Genomic DNA, 16226 nt, shown 5'->3' with positions numbered 1-16226 from the left:
TTTCTACTTGCACATCCTCATCTGCACATCTACCACTCCAGTGTTAATTGCTAAATTGTAATTACTTCACCACTATGGCCTATTTATTGCCTTACCGCCTTACTTCATTTGCACACACTGTATACATATTTTTCTATTGTGTTAATGACTGTACGTTTGTTTATCCCATGTTTATCCCATGTGTAACTCTGTGTTGTTTTTGTCGCACTGCTTTGCTTTATCATGGCCAGGTCGCAGTTGTAAATGAGAACTTGTTCTCAACTGGCCTACCTGGTTAAAGCAGCATGCTTAATGGAGGCTCTCCAATAAGTCTCTATTTCAAGTACTTTTAGTCCAGGACTAGGCTTAATCTGCATCCCTACAATAGCTCCCGGTCCACCATTGTATGTATACTTTAAAATCTCACACATTACTAGGATTGTGCACTGTCGACACACCAGACCACTCGCTTTCAGAACTGCAGAACCTTCTGTCCCCACCGCCAGCCCCAAACGTGTGGGCCCCTCCAGGCAAGCAGCTGTGAGCAGTGCACTGCAGGCCCCGAAGCATAGAGCCTGAAAACTTTATGAGGTGGGGTGGTTTGTGTGTGTGTGTGTGTGTGTGTGTGTGTGTGCATGTGTATGTGTGTGTGTGTTAGCTGGAGATGGACATGGAGTGGAAGCTTCATGTGCAGAATGATCCACATGCTCCATCAGATGCACATGCCACAAACAAAATGGCCACTGGCAAACACCTAAAGTATGTCAATAAAAATCAACAATTACCTAACAATCCACATTAACACTAAGGAATCAAACTGACGTGTCTGGAGGGGTATTCTGGGAGAGTATTTTATTAATATATCCTACACCCATACACATTTTTTCTCAAATGCTTTTACCATTTACCACACTAAAATTATAGTAAAGAAAACAAGGGTTGTCATTTTAATTCATCTATAAAATATCTAGTTGTGGTAGGCTTAATACTGAAGAAAAATACTGTTCACATTTATATGATTTCATATCATGAAAGAAGTAGAACCAGATCCTGCTCAGTAACAACAACCTCAGTTGTAACCACCAGAGGTCTCAGTGAAATGGAAATACTAAGGGGAAAATGACTGGACACCCCCTCTAACACAGTGAAATGGTTTCTTCCAAGGCTCCAGCCCACACAGAGTTTTTTCCACCAGGACGTAAACAGCGTTGTGGATGTCTTAATGCAGCACTACAGCCAGCCCCCAAGGAGGAACACACACACATATATATTATATACACACATGCTCCCTCTTACTAGGGCGACAGCTACCAAGAATAGTGCGACTAATGCCATTCCCTGTGGGGTCCCGGGGGCCATCGTGACATGCCAGATAAGCCTGGGAGCCATCTTATAAGGACACGACTCTACATCCGTCACAAATCACAGAGAGTGAACCCCACACCGACAGACCATAAATACACTCCCACTGACAAGCCCACTCAGACAACTCCATATCATGAGTTAATAAATCCCACTTCAACATCCAAGACCTAGTCCTTGTATTTTGGCGGTTCGAATTCACCCCTCTGACTAGTTGATGTCACGGCGGACCGTTGAGAAGAAGGTGCAACAGCAAGGTGATGTTGAAGGTAAAAAAATGTTTTAAAAGGGTACTATTTGGTATGAACAGTCATTTCCACGAGGGGCCAATAATCTGCCTTGAGATTCTGGAGAAAATGACCTACGTGACAGTAAGAGCAGCATGTGCATATCTGAACTGAATCGGGCCCCATGAGACTATTATGATGTAGTGATACTGTAGGTGCCAGAGGATGTTGATCATTACCCTGGCTTGACAGACTAAACCTGTCGATGGCGCCATCACTAGTTGTAGGGGAGGGCTCGGCCTTACCTTTCTGATCCCCCTCGTTGTTGGACGTCCCTGTGTCACGCTGCTCAAACGACTCCACCGAAGTGCTTCTTTCCCTCTTCATTTTTCCCTTGGCCCCGTTGCCTGCATTCAGGCCTTGTCCGTTTTTTAGTCCTAGGCACCCTACGGGCCCCTTAGGGCCTAGAGTTTTGGGGTCACAGGGCGAGGGCTGCGATTGGCTGCCTGCGCCCCCTGGCTTTCCCTGATTGGGTAGTTTTGAGTCCATCTGGGCGGCGCTGGAGGGAGACATGACGGGTGGAGAGCGCACCATGGCCTCCTGCTTCTGTTTGGGACTGCTGATGGAGAGGAGAGACAACCAGGGTTAGTGGGGGAACATCAAACAATGTCATTGCTGCTCTCCCCCAAAAAATGTAAAATGCCAAAAGCAAGTCTAATCACATGCGCTTAACAGTAGAAACTAATACACACATTCTTTACATCAAACCACCAACCGCTGTCATTATCAACAACACATGAGAAATCACAGAAGAGTCATTAATATTCTCTTACATAAACGTTGCAGCGAGAACAGACAGGCAAGTACTACGGCTGAGACTAGTTCCCCAGAGGCTGAGGGAGGCACATGGCAGCTCCCCGCCCTGAGAAAGCATCACTCTTAAAACAGCAGCTGGGTCATGTTCATTAGGCACCAACGCGTTAGAAAATGGACCAAAAAAAAAACAGGGAGGGACTCCACGGACTTCTCAAATAAGGAATGTTTATTTTCATTTTCTGTTGCGTGCCCTAATGAACACAGCCCAGATCCTGGCCGGGGAGCCATGACGCACACAGGTGAGTGACTAATAAAAGGGTAAACACAGCCACCTCCAGTCCTCACCCTTTCTTTGTTGACAGAGTTGGGAACAGCAGGGGAGGTGGAGGGGGGTGTTAATGTATAATCGGTGCCTTGTTAAAGTAGGCACTTTAAGTACACAGCCTTATTTCTCCCCGTGCTGGGCCGAAACCTAGAGACAGGAACACAACTCGCCTCATTGCCATGGAGACCTGCTACACATGGATAAAGCAGGGGACAGGGGGCTGCTCTGTAGCCGACACGATGAAGTCGGAGGAGAAAGGGGAAGTTGAACCTAACACAGGGAAGCACAATTGATACGGAAGGCGAAGTCAGACCAAAGATGGTGGATAAATGAAGATAGTTCACTCAGGCATTGAAAAATGTTGTGTCAGTTCCGTTCTACTTAGCTGGATGTGTCTTCTATAGACACCAATGAAATAGCAGCTGGGTCTGGTCTACTTAGTTCATGGACTTTCATTGAACCAGAAAATAAAAAGTGAGTATGGTGCCTCGCTTCCTCTTCCGTCTCTGGTCTGACCACACACTAACGTAGCTCGAGAACACTGTCGGAATCCATTGCTGGTGGTACGAGGTTTAGCATGACCACTGCAGTGGGCTAAAAGTCCACGGACAGATCGAAAATAGTTCACTGGCAGCATCACAGCACTCAAATGGGAGTAACAACAAGCTCCAAACAGGCCCCTACCAGGCCTCAGTCAATCCTCCATTTAAATGGAGCTCTCCTCAACAGCTCACCCTTTCCAGCTAGCAGTGAAACATAAGCCCTAGCACTCTCCTAAAAACCCAGCCAAAATGGCCTCGCAGCCAAAACCGGAGCCAATATGGATGCGAAGCCAAACGTTGAGCCAATATGGCCGGCGTGCCTACTGTGAGATGGGCCCCAGCAGGGCTTTGGCAGTGCAGCTGCAGCCTTTATACTAGCCCCAGAGGGCCTGAGTCAGCACAGGCCGAGCCAGGGATGGGCTGGCAGAGAGGCAGCTGCGGGGTGGAGACACTCAGGTTCCAGGGCTCACGCACAGCCAGGACCTGCTGCACTAGGTTAAGCTTTAACAGGCCAGAGTAGTTCACCAAGTCTGGTCGTCGTGTAACCTCATACAGGATGCCAGATCTGCTAGATCTGAGCTCGCCTGACCTCTTAGCAGGTTTAGGAGCGGAGGACTTAGATCCAACTGCTAGACAGGATTCAATAAATACCACGCTATAAACTACAACACAGAACGGAGAGTCAGACGGCATGGCTGACGACATGGTGGTCTTAATCAGAGAAGGACAAAGGGTTCGTTCTAGGTCGTCTTTATTGCAGAGACTGTCCGATCTCATGACGCCTGGAGAAGTGTTAAACATCTCAAGAACCACGTTGAGATGGTCTAGCAATCTTCTGAGATACGCAGCCCGATTGCTTTCGAGACAGCGTGGCAGGCATTCAAACTCATTTCACTATGCAGCGGAATTGACAGGTTCTCAAGCGGGGATGCACAACCTACGGCCCTGGAGCGGCCCTGGAGCGGAGGATGGTTTGTCCTTAAAGTTGATTTGTTCCCCTGTTTTAAAAGAGCCAAGAGAGAGACATAATAGCAGACAAGGACCCAGCTCACCTCTGCGTGTTAGCCGATGGGGAGTTCCTCACTTTGGGATTGCTGGAATGCATTGACGGCGATCCCAGGGAGACAGAGGGCGGAGTCAAGTGCTGGTGCGGGCTGGCCGAGGGTGTGGCCTTGGCCCGGGAGTTCCTGTGGCCTGTGCCGGCAAGGGCGGAGTTAGGGGTGGGGTTGTGGTTATTAGAGGAGGGGTTAATGTTGCTATTGGCTCGGCCACTGTCTGGGCCTGCCTCGTCCCGCTCCTTCTTGACACGCTCTTTCCGGCTAAAGTTTCCTGCTGTGGCTGCTGCTCTTTCCTCTTGCACCTCCAGCATCATCTGGATGTCAGTAAATGTGAGGTGCTGTGTGCCTGGAGTCTCCTCAAGGAGCTCTCACAGTCCTTGGGCACACTGGTAAAGACAGGGGTGGAGGGAAGGAAAAAAGAAAAAACAGGAGAAAATGTTAAGAGACTTCACAATGTGTGCATGTTTTGGAATGCCACTGTTGTATCAGGCAACCCTGGCATTATAACATCTCCTTAGATGGTTCGCATCACTCAAAACAAGCAGGTGACATTGACAACTAACCAAATCACGACCCTTTACTTGGTTTGACTTTACACCGCATTAGATACTGATGACCGGTCCACCAACTGACAGGACAACAGTATCATAGACCAGGGGTTGAGAAACACAGACAGAGGCTCTGTTTGAGTAGCCACACTAACATACTACTAAGTACTCAATCTTAAAGCATGGCTTTAGTCTACGTGGTATGCTAGTATGGATGAACATAGAGAGGCCTATTCCTCCCGTGTAACCTTGTTTGGCGTGTCCTCCTCCTCCTCCTCCTCTCCCCCAGGGCCCTTTTTCTCCGAATAACTATCATGAGACAGTTCCCTATCCTCTGAGAAAAGTCCTCCATAAAGCTGCACTGTCAAGATAGCATAAAATATTCAGGATAGCTCTGATGATGCAAGTGGTTCCATAAGCCCCCTCTGGCTAAAGGGTAGGAGACTGAAACCCATGAGAGAATCATCCAAATGAAACTAAGGCCGAAACTTCAGCTTGGCCACAACCACCAAAACACAATTCCACACTAGACTCACAATCAAAACCCAAAAATCGTTCAAAGACTAAACCTTAAAAAAAAAAGCTAGTTGGCTGCCAGTGAATCAAATATTTGGTTCTGGCTTCTGAGATGACTAAAAAGGTTAAAGACAACGTACACTACTCAAACTACTTCGACAGCCCTCCTAGCTTGACGTGCAAACTATATGTGAAATCTAAAAATGTAGTGACAAGAGGACGGGATCGGACTCAAGAAACCAGGGTCCTGTCCTATCCACTAGACATCAAACGAAAGCAAACGGACCGAAACGAGGAGTGGCTACCAGTACTTATAAGATAACCAATAAGAAACTCTTATTTTCATTGCAATTTTGCGTTGCAAGACATACCTTGCTACGTTTAGCTATGGTGTACCCTAATGAATACGGCCCAGCAATGGGAGCACATCTCCGCAGACGTAACAGGCTCAGTATCGGAGTGTGTGAGGCAGGTTTTGTAGGGGTCCTGCTATATCTGACACATCCTTGCCCTCCTGGGTATGCAGCGGGACACATTACTCATGGGAAAAAAATGTGGTAATCAAAACCCAGAAAGAGAGGAGTCAGGGAGGTTGAGAAAGAGAAGGGTGAGCTCACCAGCAGCAAGCCTTGACCAGCTCTACCTCTCCCATCGATGACTGAGAAAAACAAAACAGGGTTCTGTTCATTAGAGCACATCATCGCAAAACATTTCCAACCGGCAGACACGTGGGCTTGGTGTGTCCAACTACAAATGACAAGAGCTATATAACAGAGTTCTGTTCATTAGGGAACGCCGTTTGAAAAATAATTGCAACGGAAAACATAACATATCTTATTGGACAAGTTCAGATAGTACCTCTCCATTTCACTGGGGCGTTTGTCCATTTTGTGCCTAATGAACACAACCCAGGCCAGTATCCCTAGGCAAGGCTTCTGCCCTCTCCGAACACAGTATGTTCATGATATTAACCCGTGTCTGTATAAGGCCATGAAGAGTCTAAGAGAAAAAACAGTTTCCATTCCACCACTCGAGTGCGGTAAGCACCGGCAGAAGCATTGGAGTCAGTCGAGCTTCTGCGCCGGGGAGAGAAAGACCGAGACATTACACTTCACTAACGAGCGTGCACCCACACGGTCGCCATGGCAACGCCACTGGTGTCTGAATCTGAACGACTCCCAACACAACTCAGGAGTGTTTGAACGAACCGTGCCGCTCCACAGACAAGCACCCACCCCCACACACACTGGGAGACACACTGGGAAAGAGGCAGGGGGACCACAACCCCCCCCCCCCAACCAGCCTCATTCAAACATCGACCGACCCCACACACACACACACACACACACACACAGAGAGTGAATGCAAGAATGCACCAGCGTTTCCTGCTCCCTCCCTTCACCTGTGAGATCGGAGATGGACTAAATAACGGGATGATACAGTTTATCAGGCCTGCTGGTCCAGCGCCAGGACAGGACATAACCCCTGACTACAGAATGGTGCAGCAGGAGCCTTTACTAGGCCGGGTCAGGTCAAGGTACCTTGGCTAATGCCCCTCTCTGCAGTGGACCAGAAAACAAGCCAAAAATCACAGACACTTTATTTGATGATGGTGAGAGTATGAGAAGGAGAGGAAAAAGGAGGAGAGAAAGGGAGAGGGTCATATGAGGGAGAAAAAGGAGTGGAACTGAAGGTTTAGAAAGAGACGAAAAGCGGGAGAACGAGGAGAGAGGAGGAGCAAGCGAGGGAGACGAGGAGAAAGGGACAGGCTCTCACCCACCGGCATCATCGCCCACCGATAACTAGCCGGTTCGTCTCAGTCTAGCGATCACAGCAACTAATTGGAAGAATTTAAACAAACTATCAACCCAGCACAGCACAGCGCAACAACAGAGAGCCATTCACACAAACAAGACAGAACAGACCCTCTCCAGCAGTCTGCTTTGCTGTGGTGCCACAGGGGCTCCATGCTAATAGCTAATGTGTCTTCTTAAATGCCGGTATGAACTGCAACTGCTTGCTGTTTACTCTAACAGCGTTCTCTGTGTAACTGTTTGTGTGAGCGAGAGAGGGGGAGAAACAGAGTCAATGAAAAAGAGCGAGCGGGGAGAGAGGGAGAGAGAGAGAAACCATCCACTCACATTTATTTTTTGCATTGCTGGAGGGCTGTGCAAAGCGTTGCAACATCCCCTCTCTCAAAGAGCACTCATTTCCATACTCCCGGCAAGGAGATGAGCGCTCTCAAATTGACCTTGACGAGGGCTCCAAATAAACCCGCTGCGAAGACACCAAAGCATCCTACTGAATACCAGATAAACATCATGCAACTGTGTGAAGTCTCCCCCTGGACGTACTGCGTACTACAGAAATATCCTGAAAAAAGGGGGGGTGCTGGATAGAATTAGTCTAACCAACAAATCTCAGAGAGTGCATGTAACCTGGTGGTGGTTACGCAATATGCACGCATGAATGGAAAATATGGATCCAAAATTACACTCCGATGTTTCACAAACACAGATCTCCATTTTCTGAAGGACCCATTTCTCTGGACCACAAAGTAGACATGCACGTAGGCTACACACACACTCTGTGCCCACCAGCATCTACCAGCCATATTATGTAAATTCCATTTTGAAGCAAAGCCACTACTGATCAGTGAGACTCTCCCCCTCCCTCCATCCCTCCTGTAGTGAGGATATAGCCTCCCTCTCTCCCCCTCCCCCTCTCTGTGTTGGGTCTGTGCTTGGCTGCCTGCAGGGACAAAGGCTCACACACACATGCAAACGAAGCCTGGCCAAAATCTCAGGATTAAAGACCGGCGGTCCCACCAGACACAAACCTGAGTACACACACACACACACGCCTACAACAGAACACAAACGCGTACAAATGTACACACACAATAACAATGTATGACCAAAGAGTAGAGTGCTAAACATGGAACAAAATGGGTCAGATTCAGATTCAAGACAATCCTGGGTGGGTTCTTCTTCTTCACACAGACAAGGCAAAGTCATTCTGCAAAGCCTCAGTCAGTCTGTTTTCTGCCTGCCCGCCGGTCGGCCCATCCAACCTCCTTCCCGTTCCGTCTGTCTGTCTACTCTAGGCGGACACCTTGGATTTCAGCTGATTTTACATCTGTAATGCTCACATTTCAATAGAGGCCAGGGACATTAACTGGTTGGATGCAAAAATTAAAAAAAAGTAGGGTGGACATACATTATGATCCCCTTCCAAAGACAAGCTAACATCACACCAAACCGTTTCACTGGCTAACGGTTGCTGTCAGTCTTGACAAATGTCATCGGTGTCACCTCCAGTCCCGGTGAACTTTAAAACCACAGTTTGCGCGCAAGGAGCTTGACACGCCCTCGGGAGGATGACGCAATCCTACGCTCCTCTGGCCAGGCTCAGTGTGTGCGTGGTGTATGTATGTATGTATGTATGTATGTATGTATGTATGTATGTAAAAGTTGCTCGCAGTCATTAACCGCTGGGTCTAAGATGAGACTGAAAACACTTCGCTCAGAATGAGTCAGACATGAAAGCTAGAAAAGGCTACGGCTACTCAAGAGTATAAAACATCCTTTTTTAGATCGAAATTAGCATATTTTAAAATGTTTCACCAAGCCCAAAATGATAATAATGGTGATTTGGGACTTTAAGAGCAGCCAATGCTATAATGCACCACTAACTGATTCTGTTTCCACTAGCATTGCTAACATGCTCCAAAAATGCTAGCCAGGAGATTCTGGCCATTGCTAAATAACCAATGGTTTGGATGAAATGACAACTGCCTATGTAAGATGAAAATAAGCTAAAACGTATTTTAAAGCCAACTATCCCTTAACTCCAGGCGAGTATTACATACTCTGGGTAAAAATAATACTCAGACTTGGTTCAAGGCAGAGGGAGAATAAGGAGGCTTTACTTCTGAACATACAGTTCTTTGTTGCCAATTTACTTCTAGGAAATTGATTATTGTTGACGTCAGGGACTCATTCCAGGGAACCGCTGTTCTGTGGACAGGCAACTACATCTTGTTTTGAAATCACCATCCTCAAAATGAAGTCTTTGTATTACTTTCATAGAGGACGCCCAAGTCCAAGCGCATGCCTTGGAAAGAACGAGGCTTAACTCTGAGATCTTGTGATCTCTATTTTGCGTTCTAATCTAGATACCCAGAAATCCGCAGGCGCCTTTGAGCCAATGTCACAGAGAGAGGCCTAGGCAAATGTTCATCTGAGCCACTGACCGACCGACCGACTGACTGAGCTAACTACAGGGAGTAAGGTACATTGTACTGCCTCTAGGGTTTGTGCCTCATGGACAAAGATGGAGGAAAACTGGATGTGCTCACTCTACCAACCACTTACTCTCTACCTCTCCTCTCATCCAACCTGTGCTGCTCACCCTCCTCTCCATCCCCCAGCTCTTGCTTCACCAGGCTAATGCTCACCCCCTCCTCCTTCTCAACCCCCTGCAGTCAAGCGGCTTGTCTGTCTGTCTGTCTGTCTGTCTGTCTGTCTGTCTGTCTGTCTGTCTGTCTGTCTGTCTGTCTGTCTGTCTGTCTGTCTCTGTCTGTCTCTGTCTGTCTCTGTCTGTCTCTGTCTGTCTCTGTCTGTCTCTGTCTGTCTCTGTCTGTCTCTGTGTGTGTGTGTGTGTGTGTGTGTGTAGCACTCACCATATCCCTCTGTGTCACGATATAGCCGTGGCCATGTCTGCATTGCAATGGGCCGCGCTCGTCAAATCCCCAGCGCTGCTGGAGACAAAGAGAGAGACATCACTCACCAAATCACAACACCACACTGTCCAACATGGCTGGCACGCACACACAGGCTTAGCAGACAGAGCTGCGGGTAGGCACTTGAGCGGCACCCCTTTTCGCGATACAATGCAACTTTGGTTTAGCAGTACATAACAGCAGCACTTAGACAGCTAGTGGTTCAGTATAGCAGGAATGAGGCCTATTTACATGTACAAATATACATGATTAGGAATAGCATGAAGGAAAACCAAAAAAGGGAAGACCATTAAAAAGGTCATTTCAACCATTACATGTCAACATCATATCTTTACCACATAACGTGCAAACAGAACACCTCCACCGGACATTCTAATTGGTTTGTTAATTACATTTCCTATTAGGTCCACCCGCTCACAGCAGCAATTTAAAAAAGAGATTTATTGAAATTAACCCTAAAACGCATATCAAACTGTACCATGAGGAGAGTGAAGAGAGCAAAGTGGAACTGAAGTTGTCATGTGATGTAGCCCTGTTCTGAACATGATGGAGCGATGCCCATGTCAGATTATGTAATCCCCACTCTCTCCCACACACACGCTGGTGTGGACAAGAGTGTTTGTGTGGACAAAAGTAGTGTGGCAGTTCAGCGTTCACCTTTCAGTGGGTGAGCTAATCTGCTTACAGTGGCTGGGGCCAGGGCCAAAATCTCATCAGCACCACCAAAGACGATCATCCGGAGCAGGTCAGCCCTAGCACCAGCACACTCACTTAATTCCTCTAATCTGCACACGGTGTGTGTGTAAGCCACATCTTCGTGCTTGCATTTAGTACATCTGTGAAGAGGTGCGAGAGTGTTTGTGTACGTCTCCACAATGTGTGTGAGGGTCTGAGGCATGCGTATGCAACAGTGTAGGTTCCGTCCCTCTCTAAGCCCCAACCTCGGCTCGAACCAGGGACCCTTGCACACATCTACAACTGACACCCACGAAGCATCGTTACCCATCGCGCCACAAAAGCCGCGGCTCCTGCAACGCAAGGGGAAACCCTACTTCAAGTCTCAGAGCGAATGACGTCACTGATTGAAATGCTATTAGCGCGCACCACCGCTAACTAACTAGCCATTTCACATCGGTTACACGTATGCCTTGTTTGTGTCCTAACAAGCAATCCTGCACCACCAGTCTGATGCCAAGGAGCAGCAGCCAGACACAAACTAACTTGAAACCAACATGAAACAACAGTGTACCGGGCAGGCATACTTAAGCTCAGCTCAAGTATGAAAGCATTTGACCCAGGTCTGCTGTCCCTGGTTTTGGGTAAGACATCCTGATTGGCCCCAACACTGTCGGGGTCAGCTCATCACACAGTTAATAGGTCACAATATCTGCAGCCAATCACAGTTCTAAGACAATCTACCAACAGCACCGAATGAACAAAAAAAAAGGTCCACAAAGCAGCAAGACGATCACAGAAAGCTATACCCAAACCATAGCCAAACGTTTCCTACTGTGCAGGTAAGAAATATAATTTCATGTAAATCAAAATGAGGAGTCGGAAACGATTGGGAAGGCGGCTGTGTTTCTTAGGAGCGAGAGGGAGAGCGAGAGACCGTATCGATAGAATAATATAATTGATGTGCAGATGGGGAAAGAGAAAACATTAAAACGCAGAGAGCTGATGCACCACTTACAGCCCCATCAATGTGTGTGTGTGTGTACGTACATACGTTGAGTGTACGAGCATGTGTGCTTATGAGTGTGTGTGTGTGTGTGTGTGTTTCTAGTGTACCGAGGGCTATCAGACATCCCAGTCACAGGGGCTGCATTACGGCTTGACTGCGGCAGAGCAGGGGGGCAGAGAGGAGGGGTTGTCACTGCATCGCTCATACATAATGAGGGGAGCATGATCAGCAGATGTGCCTCCCCTCAGCAGACCCAACACACACACACAGACGTATCATAACTGAGATACTCAAACCTAACTCAGTAAACTGATTGCTGTCCAAGCCCTACACAAGACTCACACACAGGAACACAGCTCACTAAACAGATTAAGCTACTGACAAACCAAAGCCCACTAAACCTATTACCAACGAAAACCCTACAAATACCCCTCAACAGACAAGCAGACCCACAACATTTTACCAACAAATCCAGTGGTAAACATAACCCTGTGCAACACCCTCTGAGACGGGGCTGTGACAATACCAGTATTGTGGTATTTTTTCCATCACCAATTGTTTTTATTATTATTATTATTATTATTATTATTATTAGAAGTAGACCAAATTCTTTGGTCCTTTAAAAACCTGCAGCATATAAAATATTGTGTGCTATAGCTTGGATGACAACACCAGGGCTGTTTTCCTAAAGAAGTTAAAACCATGTGTTTCCTTGCCACAATACTAACGAGAAGTCCTGGCTTTACTCTGTATTACACGCCAAATAGTTTTGACCTTGACTTAGGCCTGAACTAGCCTGGTCCCCAGATCTGTTTGTGCTGTTGCCTACTCCCTTGTCATTCAGGGTCGCAAACTGGTGAGGGTCAAAAAAGGGAACCAAAAATCTTTGCACAGAAAATCTGAGTAAACAGCAAGAAAATGTTCCTATTTTAAGAGTGTGGTTGTCACAATACCAACATTTTACTAAAGATGTGTTACATTTTAGTCATTTAGCAGATGCTCTTATCCAGAGCGACTTACAGTATTTTATCTTTATTTAACTAGGCAAGTCAGTTAAGAACAAATTCTTATTTTCAATGACAGCCTACCGGGGAACAGTGGATTAACTGCCTTGTCCAGGGGCTGAAGGACAGATTTTTACCTTGTCAGCTCGGGGATTCGATCTAGCAACCTTTCGGTTACTGGCCCAACACTAACCGCTAGGCTACCTGCCGCAGTCTTTATAATCGTTTTATTTTTTTTCATACTATCACGATTCCGAAATGCATAATGATCTGCATTTTCATATCGGCAGTAAGGGGAAACACACTCGGCCTATATGAAACCATCTTTAACCTACTCTTCAGGCAACTTTACACACAGCCTACACTCCCTCCCTCCCACACACACACACACACACACACAACCTTCTCACTTACTTGCAGCCCGTGAGTAGTTTAAAAGGGGCTCGCAACATGGTTTATAAAATTATATAAAAACGGCCTGCTTGTTCTTAAATGCGAAGTGAAAAGATACAGATCCACTTCACTCGCACTGTGAGCCGTTCCAATATTTAAACAATTGTAACAACAGAAAGCGCACCACGCCATCACGGCTAAATAAACATTTTAAACTGATGGAGATGGGCAGAAAGAACGGCCGGAGACAAGCAGCTGAGTCGGCTAATGGCTGGTTAGGAGATGCGGCTGACTGCTCACAGCTGTCACAGCTGATACTGGATGAAGCGTTCTGATATGACATTTCTGACATCACGCTCTGAACTCCGATATTCTATTTGTAGGACACGAAGGGATGCATTCTGTGCGGTCATTCATTTAGAGAGAGAAGGTAGTGATCACACAGGGAGAAGAACTGTTTGCACCTCTTTTATAGCTCAATGGGCGATACACTCTGCGCCCCACACAGGATTTTTATTTTACAAATCTACACGATTCGCGTGGATGACCGATTTTGAGATCAAAAAACGGTAAATATCGCCTTAAAGTGACGAGTTCGCATCCCTGTCTACGGCAGTGGCATTCAGAGGCTGCGTGACAGCGAATCCTAGTCAGACTGGTCTGTTTGTTCTTACAGGCGAAATTAAACGTATCCACTTCGCTCACGCTCTGAGCCGCTCCAATAATTAAAACAAAATGTAACAGAAACCCCAACACTGTCTGCACACCCCAGCTTGCCAACACGGCTAAATACCATTTTCAAACTGACAGAGATACACAGAAGGAACGGAAGGGGAGAAGTGGCTGAGTTGGCTAATGGCTGGTTAGGGGGATGTGGCTGGCTGCTCACAGCTGTCACACCTGATATTGGATGAAGCGTCTGATATCACGCTCTGAACTCTGATATTCTATTTGTAGGACGCGTAGGGATGCCATCTGTGCTCAGCCATTAATTTCGATATGAGAACATACACCACTATTTAGTGATCACACAGGGAGAAGATCTGTTTCCGCCTCTCTTTTATAGCTCAACGTGTGACACACTGCGTCTGTGCACTTTTCGTCAGACTGACGCCTCGATCACACCTACAGCATCCCTGCACTTTGGTACACCAGAAATACATTCATTTCCAATGGACTGCTGCGTTTGCCTTGCAGCATTGCGTCGCAGAGGCAGTTGTAGTACGTTCAGTGTGGTGCGTACACTGGATTAATTGAACATAAGCCTCAAACTGTATGCGTAGACGGCTTGACAGAAATGAATGATATTAATATATAATATAATGATATAGAAGCTGAATGTTGAACTTTTGTTGCACACACATGCAGAGGTTAATGCCTCGTACCATTTCGCGCAAGAACACTGTCTGTGTGATAGAGGGGTTAGCGGACCACGTCACGTGTCTTGTTTTGAGGCGTTGACTGATTTCATGTCAATGCTAATATGGCTAAAACTCCCTGGCTAGCTAACCAACAACTGTAACAACGTATGACAGACAAGTGCTCATTGTGCAAATGTATTCGTTTTCAATAAAAATTGGAGACGAAATATAGTTTACATGTTGTCAACAATCTATGCCAACCCCGTCTGTTTTGCCCCATAGTTGTGCCAACGTCGGTTGTTGCTAAACAGCCAACAATTCAATAGCAAATAACACCTGATTGGTACTTAATTAAACTGGTCAATGGATCTACATGAATCTCATTTCCATGTTCTCATATCACACTGTTCACTCAATAGGCCTATGTAGCCATGAATTCACACTGCCATAGGGAAAATTTAATTAACAATTTGAACATTTAAGTTCTAGGCTAAGCGGTTAAAACGCAAGTACGACATTTACCACTTTGAGCAGTCGAACAGTTTGCGACTCACCAATCGCCACAACCCAGGCTCTTGCTCAATGGTCTAACAAATGATTTAAAGAAATCATTGTAGCCTTGCCTTCAACTGCAATGATTGGATAAGCCTTGACAGGTAAATATAAGCTCATAGGACAGGGATTTCAGTTGTCATTTCGGAAATTTCAGTTCTGTCATTTCAGTATTCATAGTGCAGGAAGTTCAGCTCTGTCATTTCAGTGCAGGAAATATAAAAACAGGTCAAAGAGCATCTCTAGACCGCATAGAGAATCTTGGTCTAAAAAGTCCTGTTCATTTACCACAAAGGCTGTTCTATTGGCCGTGGCTTTCTCCACTGCCAGTCTGTTTCACCCTGCCACCACTTTTGGAATGGGTTTGTGGGCACAGACACACGCAGCCAAACGGTTGGCGACACGGTGTCAGACCATCAGCTGGTGACGTGAGTGACGCGCATTGGCATGGACACACCAGACACACAAGAGCAGGAGAACTCACAGTGGTGACGAGAGGTTGTGCTTACAATACCGCTGAACAATGCTTATGTTCCTATCATAACACCAGGACCATTTTATCTACGGGTGGTGAAAACCTGTGCCCCCCCAATATCAAACTGTGTTTAGCTAGAACAAGCACAACGCAGGAACAGGAGCAGAATCCTTTGCCAGTGAGAGACAGTTCAAAAAGTAGCCCATTTAATGTCCTGGCAGGCCTCAGCTCTTCTTGGCACGCTGGCACTGTGACACAACCTGGCACTGTGACACAACCTGGCCTTGGCATCGGGAAGAAACCATTGGCAATACATTGCCACTCCAGAACTCACTGCGCTTGGCAAAGCCTCGCCAGTACACTCATATAGCATAAGGTTACAATGTCTTGCCAATGCTTAACCAGCCATATTACAGAGTGAAAGGGAAAAGGAAAAATGTGCCTTGTTAGCAGAAGGGATTATTTGGGATAGAAAGGGGGGAATGGAGGAGAGAAATCCCAGAGTTCTCCTGTTTCAGTGGAGGACGCCAAATGCACCCCTCCCCCAACCGCCAGTAAAGTGTTTCAAATCAGCACACCCTACATTTTTCAACTCAGGGAGGGATAAGGTATCCGTAGACCTGGCAACCTTCATATTCAC

General features: G+C 46.7%; 1 protein-coding gene across 6 annotated transcripts in view; it reads right to left on the bottom strand.

The window, feature by feature from the left end:
• The window catches only part of LOC115195953 (B-cell CLL/lymphoma 9 protein), a 100540-nt gene that overhangs the window by 13624 nt on the left and 70690 nt on the right, over positions 1 to 16226 (bottom strand). For 3 of the 6 annotated variants that reach the window (XM_029756326.1, XM_029756328.1, XM_029756324.1), the window contains exons 3-5: positions 10058 to 10135; positions 4304 to 4695; positions 1874 to 2187 (exon numbers count right to left, since the gene is read on the bottom strand). In XM_029756326.1, coding sequence (XP_029612186.1) covers positions 1874 to 2187; positions 4304 to 4623 — 634 coding nt within the window. In that variant the 5' untranslated portion in view covers positions 4624 to 4695; positions 10058 to 10135. The remainder of the gene's footprint in view (positions 1 to 1873; positions 2188 to 4303; positions 4696 to 10057; positions 10136 to 16226) is intronic. The other 3 variants (XM_029756325.1, XM_029756329.1, XM_029756330.1) reach the window with 3 other exon arrangements.

Source organism: Salmo trutta, chromosome 6 (genome assembly GCF_901001165.1).
Source record: "Salmo trutta chromosome 6, fSalTru1.1, whole genome shotgun sequence".
NCBI lineage: Eukaryota > Metazoa > Chordata > Actinopteri > Salmoniformes > Salmonidae > Salmo > Salmo trutta.
The sequence above is the reverse complement of the archived record's forward strand: the minus strand, read 5'-3'. Positions and strand labels throughout refer to the sequence as shown.